This window comes from Gastrolobium bilobum, unplaced genomic scaffold (assembly GCF_033153095.1).
Source record: "Gastrolobium bilobum isolate Gb01-03AN ecotype WA unplaced genomic scaffold, APGP_CSIRO_Gbil_v1 utg16099, whole genome shotgun sequence".
In the NCBI taxonomy this organism is placed as follows: domain Eukaryota; kingdom Viridiplantae; phylum Streptophyta; class Magnoliopsida; order Fabales; family Fabaceae; genus Gastrolobium; species Gastrolobium bilobum.
Window position 1 is genome coordinate 4,621 of NW_026898009.1, and position 23,751 is coordinate 28,371.

The 23,751-nt window shown below is 34.5% G+C and overlaps 5 protein-coding genes across 7 annotated transcripts; 4 read left to right on the forward strand and 1 right to left on the reverse strand.

Annotated features, from left to right (window-relative positions):
- Positions 1 to 621: 621 nt before the first annotated feature.
- On the forward strand, positions 622 to 8,612 carry LOC133312169 (uncharacterized). The gene is made up of 8 exons (XM_061513323.1): positions 622 to 889; positions 2,855 to 3,042; positions 3,371 to 3,680; positions 3,734 to 5,278; positions 5,341 to 7,409; positions 7,570 to 7,912; positions 8,168 to 8,337; positions 8,598 to 8,612. Exons 1-8 carry the CDS (start codon positions 622 to 624, stop codon positions 8,610 to 8,612), a joined length of 4,908 nt encoding a protein of 1,635 aa, XP_061369307.1.
- Positions 8,613 to 10,854: 2,242 nt separating this feature from the next.
- LOC133312194 (uncharacterized) lies at positions 10,855 to 14,031 on the reverse strand. 3 transcript variants are annotated; one of them, XM_061513361.1, is made up of 8 exons: positions 13,886 to 14,031; positions 13,675 to 13,723; positions 13,543 to 13,566; positions 13,320 to 13,446; positions 12,861 to 13,013; positions 12,503 to 12,608; positions 12,273 to 12,387; positions 10,855 to 11,410 (listed from the first exon to the last, which is right to left on the reverse strand). In XM_061513361.1, exons 2-8 carry the CDS (start codon positions 13,720 to 13,722, stop codon positions 11,372 to 11,374), a joined length of 612 nt encoding a protein of 203 aa, XP_061369345.1. In that variant the 5' UTR covers position 13,723; positions 13,886 to 14,031; the 3' UTR covers positions 10,855 to 11,371. The 3 variants fall into 3 exon arrangements, with proteins under 3 accessions (XP_061369345.1, XP_061369342.1, XP_061369344.1); XM_061513358.1 differs by having other exon boundaries at positions 13,320 to 13,566; positions 13,886 to 14,024; XM_061513360.1 differs by having other exon boundaries at positions 12,861 to 13,004; positions 13,320 to 13,566; positions 13,886 to 14,006.
- Positions 14,032 to 14,132: 101 nt separating this feature from the next.
- LOC133312195 (uncharacterized) lies at positions 14,133 to 14,560 on the forward strand. Its single transcript, XM_061513362.1, has one exon. The coding sequence runs from the start codon at positions 14,144 to 14,146 to the stop codon at positions 14,408 to 14,410; it is 267 nt and encodes an 88-aa protein (XP_061369346.1). The 5' UTR covers positions 14,133 to 14,143; the 3' UTR covers positions 14,411 to 14,560.
- Positions 14,561 to 21,037: 6,477 nt separating this feature from the next.
- LOC133312197 (major allergen Pru ar 1-like) lies at positions 21,038 to 21,904 on the forward strand. The gene is made up of 2 exons (XM_061513364.1): positions 21,038 to 21,301; positions 21,495 to 21,904. Exons 1-2 carry the CDS (start codon positions 21,118 to 21,120, stop codon positions 21,791 to 21,793), a joined length of 483 nt encoding a protein of 160 aa, XP_061369348.1. The 5' UTR covers positions 21,038 to 21,117; the 3' UTR covers positions 21,794 to 21,904.
- A 1,120-nt stretch (positions 21,905 to 23,024) lies between these two features.
- LOC133312185 (major allergen Pru ar 1-like) lies at positions 23,025 to 23,614 on the forward strand. The gene is made up of 2 exons (XM_061513341.1): positions 23,025 to 23,208; positions 23,316 to 23,614. The coding sequence occupies exons 1-2, from the start codon at positions 23,025 to 23,027 to the stop codon at positions 23,612 to 23,614; spliced, it is 483 nt and encodes a 160-aa protein (XP_061369325.1).
- The last annotated feature ends 137 nt before the right edge of the window (positions 23,615 to 23,751 follow it).

The window sequence follows — 23,751 nt, forward strand, 5'->3', positions numbered from 1 at the left end:
TTGTTTATTCTTCTAACTCACAAAGTATGTTCTGGCAACGGATATATGTTGACAATATATTTAATAGTACATAATTATATAGAAATGGATTGTCCATTTTAGGATTTTATAGAAATTATTGACTACTCTCAAGGATTGACAACATAATTATTGTAGGCGTTATTTCAGAATTTTCAATTTTGTTGGGTACATCTATGGATGTTTTAGTCATGACTGTTTTGTTGATTCTCTAATTGATTTATGTTTGATTGTAATCGTTCTATTGTAATAATTTAGTTGCCTCTTGGTTACTATTTTTTTATATTAAGTTGAAGTTTTCTTTTCTTTTCTTGTTTATATTCTTTTATTTTTTAATGCATTTAAAACCTTCTTTAAAAAATAATTGGATGCTCTATACCTGAACCATCGCCACTAAATGTGCAGATGTAAACAAAATTTTCTGGGTCCGCCATTGTACTCACCTATCGGAGATGAGACAGACTAGAGATCATTGAGCATGCTGATTTCGATTTTACTGGATGCCTAGACAGTAGGCGATCCACCTTAAGCTATGTTTACATGTTGGCAAAAATAGTTATTTCTTGGAGGAGTGTCAAACAGACACTCATAGCTTCATCTACCATGGCAGCGAAATTCAAAAGGGATATGGTTAATGGTATTGAAAGGTCATTAAAGTTATATTGTGACATTAAATCCACAGTGTTGTATTTCAATAACAACAAAAGCTCTTCAAAATCAAAATATATTGATATTAAGTTTCTAGTTGTTAAAGAAAGAATTCAAAACGGTGAGATTTCTATAGAATACATTAGGATGAACTCCATGCTTGCGGATCCGCTCACAAAGGGTTTCGTGCCCAATGTCTTTCATGAGTACATTGCTCATACAAGTTTGAACAAAGTAAAAATAACAAAGCAGTTATAACTATAATCAAGAGACAACAAGGTGGATGTTTTTAAAATAGTTTAACAGAAGGAATGGATTTACTGCTCCATTCTTAAATAGTTATTTTCTCTGCTCAAGACTTGGTACTTTTTGGCTTTGTCCAAGTTTCTTAACTGCCAACTCTGATTCCTCAGCTCATGGACTAGATGGCTCACAAGTTTCCATATTCCTATGGCTCCCTTGACTCCAACAGGTACTTGGTACATAACCTTAAAATGGACGGAGTGACCCCTTATTCCTAAGGTGACCAATAGTGTTTTTGCTAGAACACTACCTTCCCCCACTGGCTAAGCTGTCTGAAATCCCTTCCTTATGGAAGTTCCTTTCTCAGTATGTGTTCAATTTCCATTGATACACAATGAATATAGCTTACTTAGCCAGAGAAATACAAAAAGCTTCGGTCAAGAGTTTTGAAAATAATTCTCTAAGAGTTTTGCAGATTATCCGTTCCACAGATACTTCAGCCCATTGCTGATACTTTAAACATAATTATTCTAAACTGAAGTCCCATGGACCCGAGATTCAGTTCAGAGATAACAAATGGAACGAAAAGAAGTAACAGTTATATTAAATTGAAACAAGAAGGTTTACAACGCAACATAAAATGGAGAAGATGGTCTGATGCTCGTGAGGAGTCTTTAGGGGATGATACAGAACAAGGAAGAAGGGTTGTCACTTAACTATAGTTACAACTATACAAAATTAAACTACTAACTAATACTAGGTGATCTCTTCTTTTAGGACTTCAATCCCTCCAGAATTCGATGATGTTTTTGTATTTGGGATGTCCTATTTATAGGTAGAAGAATGTGTGGCAGTCTTATAAATCCTTTGGAGTTGGTTTCTTAAATGAAGGGACAGGGCGGTGGCAACAGTGTTTAGAAGGTTGCAAATTGCTTGATGGGACAGTTTTGTTGATGATTAGCCATTTTCTTACAGTCCCCCATGCCTTGCTTTCTTCTTAGCCAATGAGAACTCTTGATTCTCAGTTCTTCACGTTTTTTGGTGCTTAAGTGGTGCACCACCTTTGCTTTTAGAAGACGTTGTTTCCACGTTTCCTGCAAAATGGACAGAAGCATTAAATGAGTGCAACAGGTGTAACAAATGCTCTCAATTCGTTCCCCTTTTAATATATTTTCAAAGGAATACGTCATCATACGTTCCTCACTGTGTTTTTGTCACAAATGTGTAAAACACATGATTTTCATGCTGAAGTTGTTCATCAGATGAGGGAACGTATGGTATTTTGCCATCAAAATGGGCTTAGATGGGAACGAATTTACGTCCCATCAATATTCATATGTAGCCCAAGTGAGAGATTGTCAGAAAATTTTATTTTCTAAATTATTGTGGGCTACATATTTAATTATCAATCATTTCATGTTATTTAATTATTTGACAAATTAAGTGATCTATTAAGGGGAAATAAATTCTATGCCCTTCTCTCTCTCCTCCTTGTTTCTCTCTCGCTCGTCTCTCCTTTCTCCTCCCCCCTCTCTCTGCAAGAGCAATGGTCCCAGACCGCTACATTTTCGCTCCTATTAATTAAGGAACCAAATTAAGATTTAAATGAGCATAGATTAAATGAGTGGATATCCATATTAGCCCAACATAGTATAATGGGAGCGTGATAGGTCAAATGATAACGAATCACTAAAAAAGTTATTGTACCCAATATGTCAAATCAGTTAGATAGATTTCTTTTCCCAATCAAGAGATAGCTTCTGTGTAAGGATTTGCTCTTTGGTGATTGAACAAAGGAAGACCCTCAATCCCAAAGTTAAAAGGCATTAAGAAACCACAATCATTGCGATGGAATCAGATACGCTTTAATTCCTTTAGTTTCCTCGATGATCTAATATGATATATTAGGAGATTTACTGTGATGGTTTTCGTCATGGGATATTAGGGATAACCCCAACAATTTTTACTCCTGAAAGTGAATATGTTTATTATCTTTCCCTGGAAAGACTAAACAAAGCCATCGTCCTAGACTGTAGCAATGTTTCCCCAAACCTCATCAAGAATGCTGAAGCTATTGAAGGAGCTGGAGGGCCTGGATCCATTAAGAAGCTCACACTAGCTGAAAGTGATAAAGTTTATGTTACGAAGAGAAGTTCAACACGTGTCAGGGCTCCTCCACTTAAGCTTCGTGACTACGTGGCTTGACTATAGTTAGTAAGAGTAGTTAGTGAAATGTAGTAGTTAGTTAGTTAGTTGGAATATCAGCAATGTATAAAAACTGAAGTTGTAAAGATGAGAAATATTGAATAAGAATTTCCTTGAATCTTTCTTTCTTCTCTCTTTTCTCTTCCTCTGAACTATCTTTAGGGTTCATCCCTAACATTGGTGCTTTCATCTTCTGAACGCCATTGATACCAGGATGCGCGTACAAGATCTGGCTGAGGAGTTATCTACCTTTCAGCAACGGATTGATGGCCGCATTGTCGATTATCAGACGCAAATCGCTCGCGTTGAGTCACGGATTGAAGATCATCAAGTACAGATGAATCGTGTTGAATCACGACTTGATAATAATCAGGCTCAGATGAAGTTGATGTTAAATCAACTTCAACAGCTTAACAGCAATTTCGCGACTTCGGATTCCAGGGTTCATACGCGACCTCTACGTTCCCCTATTTTGACCCATTCTTCGGAATCAATGTCCATAGGTGGTGCACGTCCGGAGTTCAATCTTTCTAAGTCGATTCGTTTAGAAATTCCACTGTTCAATGGTACTGAGCCTAACACTTGGATTTTCAAAATCGAATTATTTTTTCATCTTCAGCAAATCCAAGAGGAATTCAAGGTTCCTTTAGCTGGGTTGCGGATGGATGGTATGGCTGGCGCGTGGTATCAGTGGATGTACCACAGTGGAACCATTCATTCATGGGGCGATTTGGTGATTGCTTGCATCAGCGATTTGGAGTCTCTGCCTTTACGAACCTTAAGGGTGTTTTATCGAAGCTTTCTCAAACAGATTCCTTGCGTGATTATATTCGAGAGTTTGAGGCTCTTCTTAATCAGGTACCTGGTTTGGACGATGACTTATATATGAGTTTCTTTGTGTCTGGCTTACAACCAGAACTTAGAAGTGCTGTTCAGCTTCGGACTCCCTCCACTCTTCATTTGGCCATGCAAATTGCTCTTGCATATGATGATCACCATTCGGAGTTGAAATCTTCGTTCTCGGTACATCAAAGGAAGGTTTTTTCTAAGCCTTTCACACAGGCTGATCCCTTACCAGCCCCAGTTCATAGCAAACCAGTGTCACAAAATTCACCTGCTACTCAGCCTTTGGCGCTTCCGGCACCTTCCCAGATGAGACGTTTATCTCATGAGGAGCTGCAACAAAAACGTGAGCAGGGTTTGTGCTACTATTGTAATGAGAAATGGAATGGTAAACACAAGTGTAAACACAGATTTCTACTGTTGATTGGTGATATTGATGAGTCTGATAATGACGTGGAGGAGGAGGAGATAGTGTGGAAACCAGAAAATGATACCACTGACATTAAAGATGCTGCTTTGCATGCTATGGGAGATCATTCTTTTGGTCATTCCCTCAGGTTTAAGATAGTTTTCTCCCATAAGGAGGTTAGTATATTAATTGATTCTGGCAGTACTCAGAATTTTATTCAAAAGCAATTAGCTCTTGAATTGCAATTGTCAATTACTAAGGTGAAGAAATTGCGTGTCTATTTGGGCAATGGTGAAGTTCTAGTCATTGACCGCAAATGTCTTAATGTTCCAATTGAGTTACAAGGTGTGCAGTTCTCTGTTGATTTATGGTTGTTAGAATTGAGTGACTTACAAATCATCTTGGGAATGCCATGGTTGGAGAAATTAGGGAGAGTTACTCATGATTATATGAGAGGTTCTATGGAATTTGTCTGGCATGGGAAGGATGTGATGTTAACAGGAGGGAAAGACGAGCCACTACATTCCCAAACAGATACTGCTAATGCCATCAGTACAACCATTTGCTATGCCATTTCTCAAAGAAGTGATTCCTTGGAAGTGACCAACTCTGAATTACTCGGCATCCAGAATCAAGTGTCATCAGAATTATGGCCGGTGTTGCTTCATTTCCAATCTATTTTTCAAGTTCCACATGAGTTGCCTCTATTTCGTGGCTTGAACCATGCAATCCATCTCTTAGACAAGGTTCCACCAGTGAATGTTAAGCCATATAGGTATGCACATTGTCAGAAAACAGAGATCGAACAACAAATTTCTGACTTGCTTGCCAATGGTTTCATTCAACACTCTCAGAGCCCTTTCTCCTCTCTAGTGTTGTTGGTCAAGAAGCAGGATGAATCATGGAGGATGTGTATAGACTATAGGCTCTCAATGCCATTACCATCCGTGATAGATTTCCTATTCCAACTATAGATGAATTGCTAGATGAACTGGGCAATGCATCAGTATTTACAAAATTGGACTTGAGGGCTGGCTATCACCAGATAAGAGTCCAACCAGCAGATGTGGAGAAGACTACTTTTAGAACACACCAAGGACATTACGAATTCCTTGTAATGCCTTTTGGTTTGACGAATGCACCAGCAACCTTCCAGGCAGTGATGAATCAACTCTTCAAACCATATTTGAGAAAATTCATAATTGTTTTTTTCGATGACATTTTGGTGTTTAGCAAATCCTTATCTGACCATATTGAGCATTTGCGTATAGCCTTGTTTCATTTACAGCAGCACAGGTTTTTTGTCAAGCTCTCTAAGTTCCAGTTTGGTGCATCTTCAATTGATTACTTAGGCCACATTGTTTCGAAACAAGGAGTACAAGCAGACCCCAAAAAGATAGCAGCTATGGTGAGTTGGCTTGAACCAAAATCCTTGAAACAATCGAGGGGATTTTTGGGATTAACAGGTTATTATCGAAGATTCGTGCAAGGGTATGCATCATTAGCAGCTCCCTTAACCGATTTGTTAAAAGGTGGTAAGGACTTGCCATGGTCTGCAACAGTTGCTCAAGCCTTTATTCAGTTGAAGGAGAAAATGGCTAACACTCCTGTGTTGGTGCTACCCGACTTCAAGCTTCCTTTTGTTATTGAAACGGATGCATCCAACAGTGAAATAGGAGTTGTCCTTCTCCAACAGGATAGACCACTGGCATTCTTTAGTCAGAAACTTGGAAGTAGGATGTCCAATGCCTCTACATATGTAAGGGAACTTTATGCCATTACTGTAGCTGTTAAAAGATGGCGCCAGTACCTTCTTGGATCCTTCTTCACCATCAGAACAGACCATAGGAGCATCAAGGAGTTGCTCACTCAAACCATCCAAACTATTGAACAACAGAAGTACATATGCAAGTTGATGGGGTATGCATTTCGAATTGAGTATAAGGCAGGAAGCTCTAACATCGTTGCTGATGCCTTATCAAGAATTCATGAAGAAGCATCAGTCAATGCCTTGCTGTCTGAACCAGTTTTTGATATTCTCAAGGAGATCAAGCAGCAAAACACTGAGGATTCTTACTTACTGCATTGCCAACAGCAGGTACAGAATAACTCAACTGATGTAAGTTTACTAACAGTGAAGGATGGCATTGTTTTTCATAAAAACAGGTTCCTCTTGAGTCCTAAGTCTTTGTTGATTCCTGGGTTAATTCGAGAAGCTTATGCATCTCCTGTGGGGGGCCATGCTAGCATCACACGTACCTTCTTGAGATTGTCAACAAATTTTTATTGGACTACCATGAGAGCTGATGTGAAACAGTATGTCAGTGAGTGTTCCATTTGTCAGCAAGTAAAGTATGAGGCCAATAAACCTACGCGTTTATTACAACCCTTACCAGTTCCTGAAGGAATATTTGAGGATTTATCGATGGACTTTATAGTGGGTTTACCACTGTCTCATGGTCATTGTACCATCCTTGTGGTCATTCACAGACTTTCAAAATTTGCTTATTTTGGAAGGCTTCCTCGTTCCTACACAGCTGCAGTGGTTGCTCATCTTTTTTGTGAATTGGTAGTCTCAAACCATGGGTTTCCATGTTCCTTGTTGACTGATCGAGACCCAGTTTTTATGAGTCAATTTTGGACTCAATTGTTCAAATTGAGTGGGACTCAGTTGCGCACAACTACTGCCTATCATCCACAATCTGATGGACAAACCGAAGTAACCAATCGGTACCTGGAACAGTACTTAAGGGCATTTTGCCATGAGCAGCCAATGCAATGGTCCAAATTCATTAGTTGGGCTCAACTCCATTATAATTCCTCTGTTCATTCTGCCATTGCTATGACCCCTTATGAAGCAGTTTATGGAAGGCCTCCTATGATGATTCCACACTATCCTCGTGGACTGCTAAAGGTGGAAGCTGTAGATTCGGTCTTGTCTCAACGAAATGAGATATTGTCTCGCCTCAAGACACATTTGGAACGAGCTAGGAACTGTATGAAAGTGCAAGCTGATAAGCACCGCAGAGAACGCACTTTTCAGGTGGGAGACTTGGTTTGGGTTAAGCTCCAAACCGTATAGACAGATTTCAGTTGTTCGAAGGGCCAATCATAAGCTGGCAGCTCATTTTTTTGGGCCTTTTCCTATGGAGCAGAAGCTGAGTGATGTAGCTTACTGATTAACCTTACCACCTGACAGTCAGGTTCATCCCACTTTCCATGTTTCAGTGTTGAAACCTATGAGGCAATCTGAGGGATCAGTGCTTCCAGCAGTTCCCCTGCCTCTGTTGGCTGTTGATAATAAGCCAGTCCAAGAACCGTTGGCTGTGGTGGCCAAGCGAGCTCTTCACGGCAATGGTCAAACCCAATATCAGTTCTTGGTCCAATGGACTCATTCTGTACCTGAGGACTCCACCTGGGAGAATGCAGATGATCTCCAGCGCTGTTATCCGAACTTAAACCTTGAGGACAAGGTTTCTTTTGAAGATGGGGGCAATGTTACGAAGAGAAGTTCAACACGTGTCAAGGCTCCTCCACTTAAGCTTCGTGACTACGTGGCTTGACTATAATTAGTAAGAGTAGTTAATGAAATGTAGTAGTTAGTTAGTTAGTTGGAATATCAGCAATGTATAAAAACTGAAGTTGTAAAGATGAGAAATATTGAATAAGAATTTCCTTGAATCTTTCTTTCTTCTCTCTTTTCTCTTCCTCTGAACTATCTTTAGGGTTCATCCCTAACAGTTTATATATATCTTTATGCATTGTTCACTCTTGTGGACCTGTTTGTGCTTGTGCATATAGAATGTTGTAACAATTGTTTCATTGAAGACAGTGCTTTCAGAGAAACATTAGAGAAGATTTCTTATGAGTACAAATTAGTGGCAACCCTTGACGGAGGATTTGTCAAATCTACAAGCAAATACTATATATGGACAACTCACAAAAGAGTTTTTGAACAATGGCAAAGACAGGTCTATTTCTATGTTTTTGTTTGGGAAGTCTTATTTTTAACTTTTTTATCTTTATAAGTGAAAGTTTAGCTAAATATGTTTTTACAAAAGCTATTATTATAAAAAGAGCTTTTTGTTATAAAAAACTAAAGATTTTATTATAAAAAGAGTTTCTTATTATTAAAAAAACAAAAGGTAAAAGCTCTTAAACTAGCTATTTAGAGTTCTCATATTTATTTTTAGTTTCATCCTTATTCTAAATTTATATCTATCAATTATAGTCTTTATCTTGGTAATTCATCCTAATAAAAAATTATTTTATCTTTCCTCCTTCAAAACTCTTTAAAATGTATATATATATATATATATATATATATATATATATATATATATTGGTAGATCTAATGGCAGACTCTAACGACCTCTTTAAGACGAGTCAGCTACCAAGTATTCCCACAAAACTTTAATTCTATGAGCCGATTATAAGACTAATTCCGAGTCGGGACCTAGTCATTATTAAAGCTCTTCGCCATTCCTTAAAGATATATTTGGTGGGAATCGAGTACAGGTTCTCTCTCCACTTACCTAGCCAGTATTATCAACAAAATTACATCCACTATGATAGTGTCAAAGATTACGTTCTGACTAATCGTGACTATAACTAAAACAACATATGTTTAGGTTCATTTTCGTTCTTAGCAATCATTTTACTTTATACAATAAATATTTGTGAGCCTTAGGAGTGAAATTATTTTGGAAAAAATTCAAAAATTTCCTTATGATTTTCTTTGAATCATTTATCCCCTTATGCTTTTTTTTATCACTTATCTCTCTATGATTTTTCCATCCAAGTCCTTAATTAACATTGTGAAAATTTTGATAAATCTGTCTATTCTATTATTTATATCATCTTGTTCCTCAAGCTTTGCAATAGTTCCTAACAATACAACCAAACTTTCTTTCATTATCCAATTTCTGAAAAAATTTGGGAAGTACCACATGACTGGTGACAAGAATATAAAAAATAGTTGCAATGAGATTTTAACCAAAGTAATTTTTAATAAAAAAAAAAATTATACAAAAAAAGTCAAATGCCAAAGGCTAAAACTACATATTTTCTTGATGAATTTATCCCACTTATCATATTGTAATCAGACAATGATCGAGAAGAAAATGATCTTTAATTTTTTGCTTTGAAAAAAAAAATTGTTTTAAAAATTGATACCAATTCTTTTTAGAGGTTTTGTGCTCACTTTGAGTTATGCTATGTTGCACCGACATCGACACGGGACACGGGATACGACACGACACTCCGACATGTTAATTTTAAAAAATGTTAAATTTCGACACGTTAGAACACGTTTTGATATTATATAATATTTCTAATTTATGTAGTGTATATTATATTTAATATTCAATAATTTAACAAAAAGATAAAACTAAACTTATAATACCCATCAATTTTGCAAAGAAACATAAGATATCGCAAATGTTTATGTTAAACTCAATAAAATAGTAATCGTAATCTAACAAATCTAATAGTTGGAACTCAAAATGCAACGCAACGTAACATTTGAACCTTTTTTGAGTCTTTGCAATGAGTAATGGAGTGTCAAAAAGTGTCGGAGTGTCAGTGAATATCGAAAAGTGTCGGATACGACACGTCAAAATTTTTGAAGTGTCGGGACTTTATAAAAACTATGTGACCAATTTGTGTTAGGATAGGTGTTATGTGACATCAACTTAGATGTCATCATTACGTGTTAAACACCCTTTTACTCTTATTTATATAGTTTAAAATTCAGCACAAAGGAAACTTGTTTTATACTGTATTTAACCTTCCTTCATAGTTTTTATTCTTATTGTTTTCTTTTCATTGCAATATATTTGACCTTTTTCTATTTTATTTTATTTTTTTAAGGGTAAAATTGATAAATTGGTTAAATTTATTCTCAAGTAAGGACTCTGATGAAAAAAATCATAAGAATATAAGTGATTAAAAAAATATAAGAAATAAGTGACTCAGAGAAACCATAGAGAATTTTTAAACTTTTCCCAATCATTTAAACACCTCTCAATATTGACGTTCGATGTGTATACGTAATATTAAAGTAATAAACATACAGATTACCAAAATAATAATAATAATAATAATAAACATACGACAAAAATATTGCATTATGTTTTAGTCGTTGATTCTATGTTTTGAGTACGATGCATCAAACATGATTGTAGCAATTCGTACAAGCATAAATATAAGATAAATCATATAAATGAGCAAAGCTTAATCTCAGTAACTCCAATTTGCAAACCTAAGCCTAATACTCTCCGAATGAATCAAATCAAATTATGAGAATTCAAACTGCCTAAAAGAACCACTTTTATTCCAACAGTAAGAACCAACCCATTTTTTAGGAATTGTTTCAAGAACCAAAACACCTTACACATTTAATTATGTTTGAGCTAAAAAATTAAGGAAAAAGTGTTTATCCTTTTAGATAATACAACTTATATCATTTCACTCTTTATCAACTCTCTTTCCATTTTTATCTATCTCTTTCTCTCTCTCAAAATGACACAACTTTACATCCTTTAAAATGATACACATTTTTCCCAAAAATCAAACCATATCCATTCTCAAGAGCCAAAAAAAATAACTACATATATTTTTATGAATCGGTTCAAGAACCAAACCAATTTTTAAAATCGATTCAGTTTGTCAGAATTGAACCAGTTTTCTGGTTTGGTTTTGAAAATTGAACAGAACCGAACTGGAGACACCCCTACCTCCACCATGTTGTGTCAAGTACTTTCTGCTGTGGCTAATTTTCCTTTAGTCCAGAGAAGAAGAAAAAAATGCATAGCATGTAAAACATATTACTTGCATTCATACATCCAGGCAGCAAATTTGCTGAAGAGAAACTGTAGATTTAGATTGCTGCAGAGCTTAGGGCTTAAATTCAGTAGTCAATTGGAACCATTAAGTATGTCTCGACTTCTCTCCTTTTCATCGGAAAATTATATGTCAATTGAGAGACAGAACAGCCAACTACTCTTAGGCAGCACCAAGTGAAATACCGTCCGTCTTCACAATCTGCAAGAGAAAGGTTGTTTCAGAAAGGCATATAGCATGAAAATAAGCGTATTCAAAGCCAACACGATAAGATATTCTCTTCAATAAAGTTCAACGATTATTATCAAAGAATAAGATATTGTAACAAACAAGTAGTGTTACTACCAATGTTACTACCAATCAATTTCACCGTTAGATCGATTATGTTAATCTAACGGTTATATTTATTTCCATCTTTGTATAGTTATGATTCTGTGAAAGGATTAAATATGGAAAATCATAACCATACAAAGGTGAAAATAAATGTAAAGTATTAAATATGGAGAATCATAACCATATAAAGATGAAAATAAATATAACCGTTGGATCAACGTAATCGATCTAATAGTGAAATTGATTAGTATTAACATTGGTAATAACACTACTTGATTGTTACAATATCCTTCCCTCATTATCAGATACCGTAATCCTTACATTATTGGAAACAAAAACTAATGTATGTTTTCTCGGTTTTATTTTAAAAAATCAAAAAATATTTCAGTGATCACTTGTTCTCTTGTCACCTATATGTACCACTCGGTGCTATATCAGAGACAGTCCACAAAATCTTAAAACTTCTTGCAGTGAAACATATCAGAACAATCCTGCACATACAGAGTTCTATTTGCTTCATCTGGTTTTTCAATTATGACTACTTGTGTTCAGCAACATGTTAATAATAATATAAATAGCAAACATGTATCAACGTTAGGCTAGAGCTCTCCCAAACGAAGTACATAAATATAAGACATTTATTGCCTAATATTGAATTGTTTAATGAATAAAAAAAGAGAAAGAAAGAACTAACCATAAAACTCATATAATTTACATTCCAAAACACTACCTGAGATATATATTCCTTAATCCTGTCTCTGATGAGTCCGTCTAAAGCTCTCTCAGCAAGCTCATAATATAAAGTATTGCCTTCAGGACCATTAACTTTATCCTTCTGTAAATACCTACAAAGAAAAAGAAGAATCAAGAATTACTTCATTGCTTTTTAGTGGAAACCTGAGGTGCCCCAAAATGCACCAAATCTTGTAATTTAAATCCACCGCATTGAAAAATTCTAACCTTTGCTGAACAAGAAGTTCCAATGCTTGCTTAATGTTTCCAAGGTCGGGATGACTTACTTCATTTTCTGACAAACCCATCCTCCTCATTTGGCTCCACAGATTTTCTGCAATACTCTCACCAGAAGGAGTTTCATTGTGTTAAAAAGACAGCAGCAGAAGTACCTTCTGAAATTCCCAGTTAATTTTTTAAGCCAATAACTGGCAAACTTTGAAAAGCAAAACCTTATACTTATTGCATTTATCTAGAGATCGTAAAGTACCTGCGTAAACTTCCATAAGTGTTTACCAGGAGTATAAGCATATGCATATATATTATGTATAATTTTAGCATTATGAAACTAAATTTGGGATCATACCTTCTGCAATTTTGCCACCAGCTAAATATACAATACTAATTAGAGCAAAAGTGAATCCAGACATGTGGGCAGCATTCACGTCTACAACATATTTTTCATATACATCAGGAGGAAGTTGACTTATGAGAACATACGATTTTGAATCTGCAACAACTGAAAGAACGAATGTCATAAAACCTATAAGTAGAGGAAAATGTAGATAGCTAACAACAACCAAAACAAAGTTGGAAAACTCTAACGAATGCAGACAGGTCCGAACAAGTAAAAAGCAATTTTGTACAAATTTCCTCAATGCCATTAAATATACATGCATGACACATTCAAAGATTAAAAAAACAATTAAATGAAAACTAAGCATTCTCTAGTCTCTACCCATTGCTAGGTAAGAGTATTATAAAGGCACAGTTCTTCAAATGGTATTTCATATATAGCCAGAGTGAGTAACCACAAAATGCTCACTTTGTTGGGATAACCGTGCCTGAGTTTTGGATGATGGGAGGGACCTCTGAAGCTCTCTCATTTCATACCCAAATACGCTTGAAAGCTTTTCTTTAGCCTCATTGATCACAAAAGTAGGAAGGTTACGCTGATGATAGTTACTTGTAACCAGCTGAGTTAGTTCTTCTCTCTTAATTGGACACCCAGAGTTTTGATGTGTTTTAAAAAGCATATAGCGTATTACCTCTCCAACAAGCTTATCCTTTTCCTGAAAACAAAGCATAACAAAATATAAATAAAAAAATAAAAAAAATAAACCCTTGTTTACAACAAGTTTGTATCTTTTGTTAAAAACAAAGGAACCAAACGAACGCACCTCCTTTGAAATTCCAAATTGGGAGAAATTTTCAGCACCACTTGCCATCCTGCAAGCATTATTACCAAACCATGATACTTTGCAAGTGTGGTTTTAAATTGGGATAGCGAATGGTAAAAACGAAAAGAAAATGAGAAACCCCAAACACTGTTTTGAGTCAAATTTAGAAGAAGCAGGGTGAAGGAACCATAATCAGGTAGAAAGTCCAAACCTTTTTTATAAAAATTTTCCTCTGCAAATTGAACTCTGCTCAGTGTGAAACGAACTAGGGTTTATCAGCACCTAATTGCTGATTCCAAAACTCTAACTTCAAAAGGCGGGAGTAGAATATACAGTTATAACTTTGAAACTGGGCCATGATAACTGGGCCAGGCCCAATTATCTATTGGATCAAAAAACAATGAACCTTTGTACCAACCCAACATAAGTGCGAGTGACACGAAACTTGCTGCGATCTGGAACGAGAAACATGTCGGGGGAAGGAACATGCGAGCGGTTGCAGAGGGCGCTAAGGGAGTGTCACCGTCGGGTTCCGGCGGGTCCGGGTCGTGACAGAGCGTGCCGTCACCTGAACCACGCGCTGGCGAAGTGCCTTGTTTGTTTGGCGTGTCCTGATGAATCTGAGGCGGTTCGAAGCCTTTGCTCGAGCGCTGGAACCGCTCTGAAGCGAAATCAATGCCAACGGGCTCAGCTTTCTCTATCCCTATGCCTCTCTTCTCATCAACAAAACTTCTAACCCTTTCGCCAAAAAAAAAAAAAAAAAATCCCTAACCCTTGTGCAATTCTATGTAATTTTTTATTTATTTATTTTCAGAATTTGTTTCTTTGTTTTCTCTTTAGGAATTTGTAGATTCAGTTGTCTAATTTAACTTTTATTAAATTTGTACCTGACGATGAATTTATTGTGAAAAAAGATAAAATAATTATTTGTTGTTGATAATCTATGGTTAAAACATAATGAAATAATGTATGAGATTAATGCATGGGAGATAATTTTATATCTTATATACACATAAAAATATTTAAAATTTATATTTTTTTTCTTTTTTTTTCACATGGTTGCACATGGATTCATATATTTTTATTGTAATACTTCATTTTAGAACCGGTTTGTTAACATTACGTATGACATTAATCGCAGTTATAATCACAGTAATTGAATTATAATACCGATAAACTTTTTCGTTAATAAATGTTTCTGTTAAAAATCAATTCTGTAATTAAAATAATTCCAAAAACTATAATCATAACTTAAACTATAAGCGGAACACTTAATGAAATTTTATTTAGACCATACGTTGCTATCACAGTGTGCCAAGTAGCTCTTTTAGACCAACAAGGCTTAAACTCATTTTATTGATACTTAACACTAAACACTTACACTTTTAAATAGGGTGTGTTTGGTATAGGTTATCTTCAAATTTTACTAGACATTTGAAAGCGGGTATTTAGGTTGTCCATGTTTGGTACAAGTTATTCAAAAATTTACCTAGCTAATTGAGTTGTCTAGCAATTGAGCTTTGTGTGCAAATTTGAACCAAAAGTACAACACTGAAATCCAACTTTAATGGTGGTATTCCATGGATAGCTAGCTAAGTTAGGCAACATTAGAACTATAATATAAACCATCATTATTTTATGACTGAATTATCCCTTTCATTTGATGACTTTAGGCAACAGTAGAAGTAAATTAAAATATTGTAAAAGGTTCTTTTGTAATTTCAACCTGGTTTTCCATCAATATTTTATCTTCAACCAAACATAGATTCAGGGAATTTCACTCAATTTTTCCGGTAATATTTTGCCCAACCAAACAACTTTTTTTTAACTTTCTTACCTATCTCAATTTCCCTGCAGATCCTTAGTAAATACATTTTCCTGGTAAAAAAAAAAATTCACCTATACGAAACGCCCCCTTAGGGGGCGTTTGGTTCAAGTTTTTGGTTTGGTTTCCCATCCATCTTGAAGTGGCATTCCATGATTGCTTTGTTTGGTAGAAAGATTAAAAAAATTTAGCCATGTTTCTCTTTTCCATGTACTTTAACAAGCATGTGCAAAAGCAAATCATGGTAGAACTTTACCACTTAGGATGTGGTATTCCTAGAAAACTAGCTAAAATGCAAAAAGGTGAATGAAGAGTGTTATCATAATACCCTCTTTTAAGTACACATGTCTACATCTCTTAAATATCAAGGGTTGTTTTCGGTATTTCAACACATTTACCTATCATTATTTCACCTTCAACGAAACAAAGACTCACAAAATTTAACCCAATTTTTCAGGCAAAATTTTGACCAATCAAACAACTTTTTATTAACTTTCCTATCGAACTCACTTTCCTACCATATTACTGGTAATTGCATTTACCTGGTAAAAAAAAATATCTCCTCTACCAAATGTCCTCTTAAGGAATTTTGTACTTCCTCTATGGTTATCATCTCCCACTATGTTATAGATTTCTTCGTTGGCTACGAGTGGGTTCAAACCGCGCTCAATTCGGAGCATTGTAGCCCAAGTTATGAATTTTTGAAGAAAATGATGCTGAATTTCACAGGGTCCTGCGCTGACAGAGCGAAACCCGTGCTTGTAGCGTCGTAACACTGGTTTCTTCGTGTCATCTTGCGCTGTCAGCGCCACGGATCTGGAGATTTCACCCTACCGTAGTATTTTACCCATAACTTGAGTTATATTTATCCGATTGGCGCAATCTTGGTCTCTTTAGAAAGCTAAAAAAATATCTATAACTTTCATTAAGACACAAGGGTCCAAATCTATCATATAAGATATAAAAAATGGACAATAAGACATGATATTCTTAAATTTACATTGATTCTCAACCGCAAGAGTTTTCTTTCACCTAATAGACATTGTACCACAACTCCAATGCCAAAATCTTTGTTATTTCAAGGCTTACATGATATCCAAATAGGCTCAATTACATCAATGTGCTTCAAAATGATTACATACCAAAGACTTAGAAATAACAAGTGATCAAAGTCCCAAATTAGGTGCACAAGGGCTATACAACATCAATGATCAACTTTTAAGTCCTATATGAATTCATCTACTACTAATGCATCAAAATATCCTATACATAGGATTTTCCACATGGCAAGCAATATCAAATATCATCTATCATATGCAAGCTACTTGGGCCCTTTGCCTCGCCTAGTATCATCTCTGCTATCACCTGAAATAGCAGTCCCCAATCGGGGTGAGATAAAACTCAATAAACCCAGGATTCTTGGAGAATTCCTCCAGCCCCAGAGTTCACTTCCTGCATGAAGGGTTAGTATACACATGGCATGAACTACATCATATATCCAGAGGTAATAACAAAAATGATTTAACTGCAGCATACCTATGCATTCACACGGCCAAAGAATTAAAGAATCAAATCATCACACAAGTTTCAATTGCATCTTAGTCCTTTCCACTAAGCATACAACATTGCCCCTAGTGCTTGTCCATTGGCCCTTTCTCCAATGACACAACAATACTATATGAATGCAAACATACCATAATACTAACATCACCACTCAATCATCCGATCATTAACCATTACTTCCATAAAAGCAATGGTGGAATAACAAGAGGAATGAACCTCCAAGATCCAAAGGTTTACCTCTTGATGTTTCCTCTCCTTTGCAAGCTTTCTTCCAGCTCACTTATCCAAACCAACATTTCTTGGTATCTCAACTTGGTAATTCCTTCCAATCACCAATACATCCAATCCAATTGAGCTACTCAAGCTCCATGGCTTCCTCCAATGGTTGGTCATTTAAGGATGGTCCATTTGCCTCAATCCACAAAAGGTCACACAACCAAGGAATGAAAGTCTCCTAAGCTCCCATGGGATGAAATTCCCTCAAACTCCTCCAATCATCAAATGGATCAAATTTTGGGAAGAAGAAATCTCACTCCACAATGGTTCCCACTCAAAACAAGCTTGGATTCACAAAGAGAGGAAGATTTGAAGCAAGATTGGTTTTGGAATGAAAGAATTTGAGTAAGAAATGAAAAAGCTAGGGCTTATGGCTTCAATTTGGTTTTCTCTCTTCCTCACTCTCAGTTTCCACAAAGAAGAAGAAGAAAATGTGAGGAAATGATTTGGGGTTTTTGCCACTTACTTAAGTTAGTTCACTCAATCGGGTAAAAACTTATCTGTCTATTTAACTCTGTTCTCTTTCAAACTTTATCCAAAGGAGTGAAATATTTTTCTAGGAATATTTTTACTACTACTTTTATATTTTGGGTACTTTTGCTTATATTCATTTTTACTGCTTAATTATCACTGACTGCACTTTTTACCACGAAAGTGACCCTAATTAATTTAATTAGGCCTTTTACTTATTTCTACCCACCAATACATGCTAAACTATTTAATTACATGTAATTTACTATTTAATTAGGCTAGAGATATTATATTTATCTATGTATAAATGATAAAATTATTTTTTTTATATTATAAAAAATTATAATCCTATAATTTATATAGTAATTTTTTATTGGGATTCTCGAATATTGGAAAAATATATATTTTTTAAATGATGATAATTTTGTTAAAATTAATATTCTTTTATTTAAAATTTAAATTAGAAAAATTACCCACTTTCTTTTCCTATAATTTTTATTATTTATCTTTTTTTTACTTAAAAATATATAATTTTATGTTCTTTAAAAATATAAATAAACCCTATATAATAAGGGTTTGCTTTTTCTGCAGTTACTAAAGATAAGTCATCTTTAGTAAGCCCAATACGACGTCGTTTTGGGGCAAAATCATAGTACTTTTGTAATTTTAATTTATTTCAGGGTTATTATAATCTTTATAATTATAATTTTTTGACATTTTAATCTCAAAACGACATCATTTTGGAAGTAGATGCAGATAACTTATCTGCTGTAACTGCAGAAATATTTTTATGATATAATAATAGGATAATAACTTTAAGGGAATATCAAATAACTACATAATTGAAGCAACTACCAAGACAATGAAAGAAAATAATGAGGGGAATGCTTGGAAGGTTGTAGCCCCATGGGGAGCTCTCCAATAGGTGGAGTTGGTCCAATGGACAGTAAAAATATTAGAAAAAAATAGCAGATATGACTAGGTTATTATTTTCTATTAAGTAAAATAAATTGTTTTTCTATTAAAATAATTTTTCTATCATTTTTAAATAATTTTAACTTTTTTGTATTCCTTTAAATTAATATTACTTGTTGATTCTTAACATTTATTCTCAACGTAAAATAATTAGTTTTTCAATAATAAATATCGGTATTAATTGGTTATAAATAGGAAAGAAATGTTTTTCTAAATTTTAATGTCTTATTTAATAATAGAAACGTATGTAATAAATATGGAATTATGGAAAGTTATATCATATCCTTAATGATGTTAACATTTTTTTTTTTGGTATCCTTAAGAGTACATTTTTTTTTTGGTGAAAATAAGAGTACATTTTTTTTTTTTATAACAATAAGAGTACATTTTTAATTGTACTCTTACAATGTGAAATTAGAAGATTTGAAATTAGAAAAAAGGCTTCTACTGATTTAAAATTTAATATTTGTCAACAACCATAAAAAATTTAATATATGTCAAAAATGACTTCAAAATTTAAACGTGTTTAGTAAAATTTAAAAATGTTATTACTTTCGTTTTATCATAGAAACATATTTGACATCCGCGAAATTAGGCATTATCTCATAAATACCATAAGCATATAATTTTTTATTTTTTATTTATTTTGTTATAAATATAATTCTTTGAGAATATATATTAAAATAAATATAATTTTTAATATTAAAAATTATATTTATTATATAATAAGTTATTTATAAATTAAAATATTAAAATTTGGCTGTAAAGTTCACATGTTATTATATAACAACATTTCTTGCCAAATCTAAATTAAAATAAATAAATATCGCACAAGCGAGTAGGTAGCTTCCAAAGAATATGTCCTGATCGATGCTGAGCTGAGAGAGACTGAAGATGGAAAACACAACCACATATTTCGGCCATTAAATAGGCCAAGCTTCAACTCCTATTTTTGCACCCAGATTTTATTTTTTGGGTACACATCTATCATGTGTAATTTTTTCTTGTATTAGGATACTAGCCATTAACGAATCACTCTTTTTTTGGAGTCTATTTGCTTCTTAATTACTTAAAGCAAATATCTCTCTGGCTTGGAAAAAAAATGGGTGGATTAATTGCAGCCAACAAATTTTCAACTTTAGTAAGAGGATCACAGAGAAAGAAATCCAACCCCCTCATTTAAGTTTAGGCACGATTCTTTTACTTAAAATAGCGGCGAGTCGGTGGTCCATAAAAAATCCTTCAAGCTGGAGGAATAAATGAGGACCTGAGGCATCCACTATTGGTGGGGTTGGCCCTGATCTTTACAAGTATTTAAGGTTTTGGGTCTGTATAAGGAAAATTAATTCCACTATAGCTTAATGGGGAAAGAAGGACTACAGTTTTTAATAATAGGCTACTATTTATGTGACTTGGTAATACCATTGCATTAGATTCAGGAGTAATAGCATCACTGGTTTCATTATTATATAAGTTGATTAGATGTTAAGTATGTTAATGGCATGTTGGTATACAGGTCTTATAGTATAAGATATGATTGTATAAAATCTGATTAAATTTTAATACTATCCAGTGTTTGACATAATATTATATAAGATAATATCATCTAATTTTTGATAATACACCGTATAATACTATATAGGTTAAAAATAAATATTTTTGTCAAAAATACATTTTAATAATGAATTTACTAATTCTTTCAAATATATCAGATGATATTATTTTTTATAGAAATATGTTGATGAGTATGTCCAAAAAATATATTAATTTTTATAAAAATAAAAATCTCCAGTATTTTAAAAAATTATATATTGAAAAGTATTTTTTATGTTAATATACTAATATTAAAATAATATATTAATTTTTGAAAATTGCATTGATTAATACATCAATTCTTTATCAGGCTTAATCTTACATTTCTAAGCCTGATTAAGTTATACATCATTTTAATGTATAAAAGAATCCTGTTGTATAAGTTTATACTATACGATTATCATACCAAACAATTAAAAATATCATAACATATAATATAAACTTATACTATCAGGTCTTATACATATCATCAAACACGTCTATCTAGGGAAATAAATACTTTCATAGGAATTAGAGGCAGCAAAGGACGGTGCGTAATATTAATAATTATAGTGGGACAGGCACCTTCATTGGTTTGGCAACCTGGTAGTTGAAGAAATATTGTCAAGTGCAACATCAATAGCCTTATGATCTTCATCTATAAATACAACCACCTTTGTTATCTCACTCCACTGCATTTCAAAGTTCTTCATATCTACCCTACTTCAATTTTCTAGCTATATCTTCTTGTTCTAAGGAAAATGGATGTCTTGACACTCACCGAGGAGTTCACTAGCACTGTCCAGGCAGAGAGGCTGTTCAAGGCTTTGATCCTTGATGCTCCAAACCTCATGCCCAAGCTAATGCCTCAGGCTATTAAGAGTGTTCAACTTGTTGAAGGCAATGGAGGCCCCGGAAGCATTCAGGAGATAACCACTGCTGAAGGTTAGTTACAGCATTTCACACTTAGTTTTCACTTTTTTATTATCATTGTTGATGATAATGTTACGATTATTATTTGTGACTAAGGAGACCCCTATTTTCTATCACCTTGTGGACCCCTCTACAACTCTAGGTTCATAGTACCTTGAAGCTGAAATGAGTTACAAAGAAATTATTTGTTGTGTGTTCATTGCAGGTGCAAACATCAAACACTTGAAGCATAGAATTGATGCAATAGACAAAGAGAATTTGACATATAGCTATGCAGTGATTGAGGGGGATGCTGTACTGGAAAAGGTTGAATCAGTTTCACATGAGATAAAGTTCGAGCCTGATACAAAGGGTGGTTGTAAAGTGAAGAATGTTAGCAAGTATCATCCCAAAGCAGGGGTTGAGATCAAAGAGGAGGATTTCAAAGCTTCCAGGGAGGAAGGCTCGGCTATCCTCAAGGTAGTGGATGCCTATCTTGTGGCAAACCCTGAGGCCTATGCTTGAAGTGATCTTATAGTGCACCTTTGCATTATGTTATATCATGATGTACTTTCAGTTTAGCCTATATGGTTTACTATGAATCCAAATATGATATGGCTATAATAATAAAACTTATATTATGAGTTATTTTGATGAGGCTTGAAAGCTAAAGTTCCGGAAGATTATACTATCCACATATAATTACTAATTCAATGATGAGCTACTTACTAAAACACAATGGTGAATTGAGACACCCTTTTTCATTTTTTTTTTTATTGGAAAACTAGGATACATTTTATTTTTCACTATGATTTCGTACATATGTGAGTAAAAGAGTTATGTGTAATAAGCATTTTCCTTTTTGTTTTTAACTTCTATCAGAGATTGACTATGTTTGATGGTGTCATAAAGTGGTAAATCAGATGTTATATGTAAAATCATAGACAGAATATGAATCAATGTTCCACGAGACAAGAAATCTTCTTATATAATTAATTAAACAGTATATGTTCCATAAATCATAAAAACGAAGTTTTCGATTATATATTAAATTGTTCCTTCAAGATTAATATAATCCCTCACAACAGACCCTCAATCATCATCCATCCGCATGTAGTTAACATTTGATTTAGAGGGACTTGTTTGCAATTGTGCAAAAGAACAGGATCACCGAATCCTATAAGCTAATGGCTCATGCTTCTAGAATGCTGCTTGGTTACGCCAAAATCATTTATATCTGTGACAATTATAAAGATCAATTATGGGTTTTAATCAGATACTTTAATTTCCTGTCCCGATTAACATTCCATCAATCATGGATTCAATTGAATTGGATATAAGGATCATTTTTCTTAAACGAGTCCCTAGCTTATGATAGAGATGCAAAACCCACCACGAAATAATGGGATACTCTAGGCCATTGAGCACCACCATTCTGTTCTGTTGAGTCAGGATTTGAGTTGGTCAAGGGAAGGAAGAAATTTGTCTTGTAAACAGCTTCACTCTTTTTATGCCAATCTTACAAAACAGAAATTTTTATCTTATTCTAAGATCAAATCTCGTAAACAACGTCCTCCGGGTTTCTTTCTTGATCTTATGGAATTTAGCAAAGCACCTGAAGACAAAGAAAAGCAAACAAAGGGGTCTGAACTTGGACATTATAAATAACAGTTTCTCAGCATCTCATCCTTGCCAAGTTCACCAAACACTTCAATTCTAGTTCCTTGGCAGTGGTGTCCTAATATCACTTTCTAACATGGGTGTTTACACTGACACAAATGAGTATCCATCCCCAATCTCTCCAACAAGGTTGTTCAAGGCCTTGGTTCTTGATGCTCACAACCTCATTCCAAAGCTTTTGCCACAGGCTGTGAAGAGCATTGAACTCATACAAGGCGATGGCGGGGCTGGAAGCATCAAGCAATATAACTTTGTTGAAGGCATATAACTTTCTAGCACATACTTCAGCAAAATTTGCTGAAATAGCATCTCATTTATTAGTATAATAGTGAGTTTGAAGTTTTAACATGGCATGGTTTTCTTGCAGGTGGCCAAGTGAAAATTGTTAAGAACCGGGTTGATCAGATGAACGAGGATACATTTACTTACAATTACACATTGATTGAAGGTGAAGCATTAAAGGACAAGTTCGCATCCATTGCTCATGAGATTAAGTTTGAGGCTACACCTGATGGTGGTAGCATAAATAAGATAACAAACAAGTATTATTCTAAAGATGATATTGAGCTCAATGAAGAGGAAATTAAGGTTGGCAAAGAGAAGGTCTTGGGCATTTACAAAGTTGTGGAAACCTATCTCCTGCAGAACCCTCATGTGTATGCTTGAATCATTAACTAGTATCTAGTTGATGCCCCTGTCTGTCTCACAAGTTTGTTTGATGGTTGGCTTTTGTTTGATAATAAGGGTCTGAAATGTTTGAAATTCGGGTTCCTCAAATGTTAGCACACTTCTTATGTTTGTCA

Bases quoted from the DNA above. Each gene is read 5' to 3' on its own strand.
- LOC133312197 (XM_061513364.1), top strand. From the start codon at position 21,118: ATGGATGTCTTGACACTCACCGAGGAGTTCACTAGCACTGTCCAGGCA. The intron at 21,302-21,494 runs GTTAGTTACAGC...TGTTCATTGCAG, and splicing joins GGAGATAACCACTGCTGAAG to GTGCAAACATCAAACACTTG.
- LOC133312185 (XM_061513341.1), top strand. From the start codon at position 23,025: ATGGGTGTTTACACTGACACAAATGAGTATCCATCCCCAATCTCTCCA. The intron at 23,209-23,315 runs GCATATAACTTT...GTTTTCTTGCAG, and splicing joins GCAATATAACTTTGTTGAAG to GTGGCCAAGTGAAAATTGTT.
- LOC133312169 (XM_061513323.1), top strand. From the start codon at position 622: ATGGCAGCGAAATTCAAAAGGGATATGGTTAATGGTATTGAAAGGTCA. The intron at 5,279-5,340 runs GTATAGACTATA...TTCCAACTATAG, and splicing joins GGATGAATCATGGAGGATGT to ATGAATTGCTAGATGAACTG. The intron at 7,913-8,167 runs GTGACTACGTGG...TTGTGCATATAG, and splicing joins GGCTCCTCCACTTAAGCTTC to AATGTTGTAACAATTGTTTC.
- LOC133312194 (XM_061513358.1), bottom strand. From the start codon at position 13,722: ATGGCAAGTGGTGCTGAAAATTTCTCCCAATTTGGAATTTCAAAGGAG. The intron at 13,014-13,319 runs GTGAGCATTTTG...TCGTTCTTTCAG, and splicing joins GGCACGGTTATCCCAACAAA to TTGTTGCAGATTCAAAATCG. The intron at 11,411-12,272 runs GTAGTGTTTTGG...TTTCTCTTGCAG, and splicing joins TTAAGGAATATATATCTCAG to ATTGTGAAGACGGACGGTAT.
- LOC133312195 (XM_061513362.1), top strand. From the start codon at position 14,144: ATGTCGGGGGAAGGAACATGCGAGCGGTTGCAGAGGGCGCTAAGGGAG.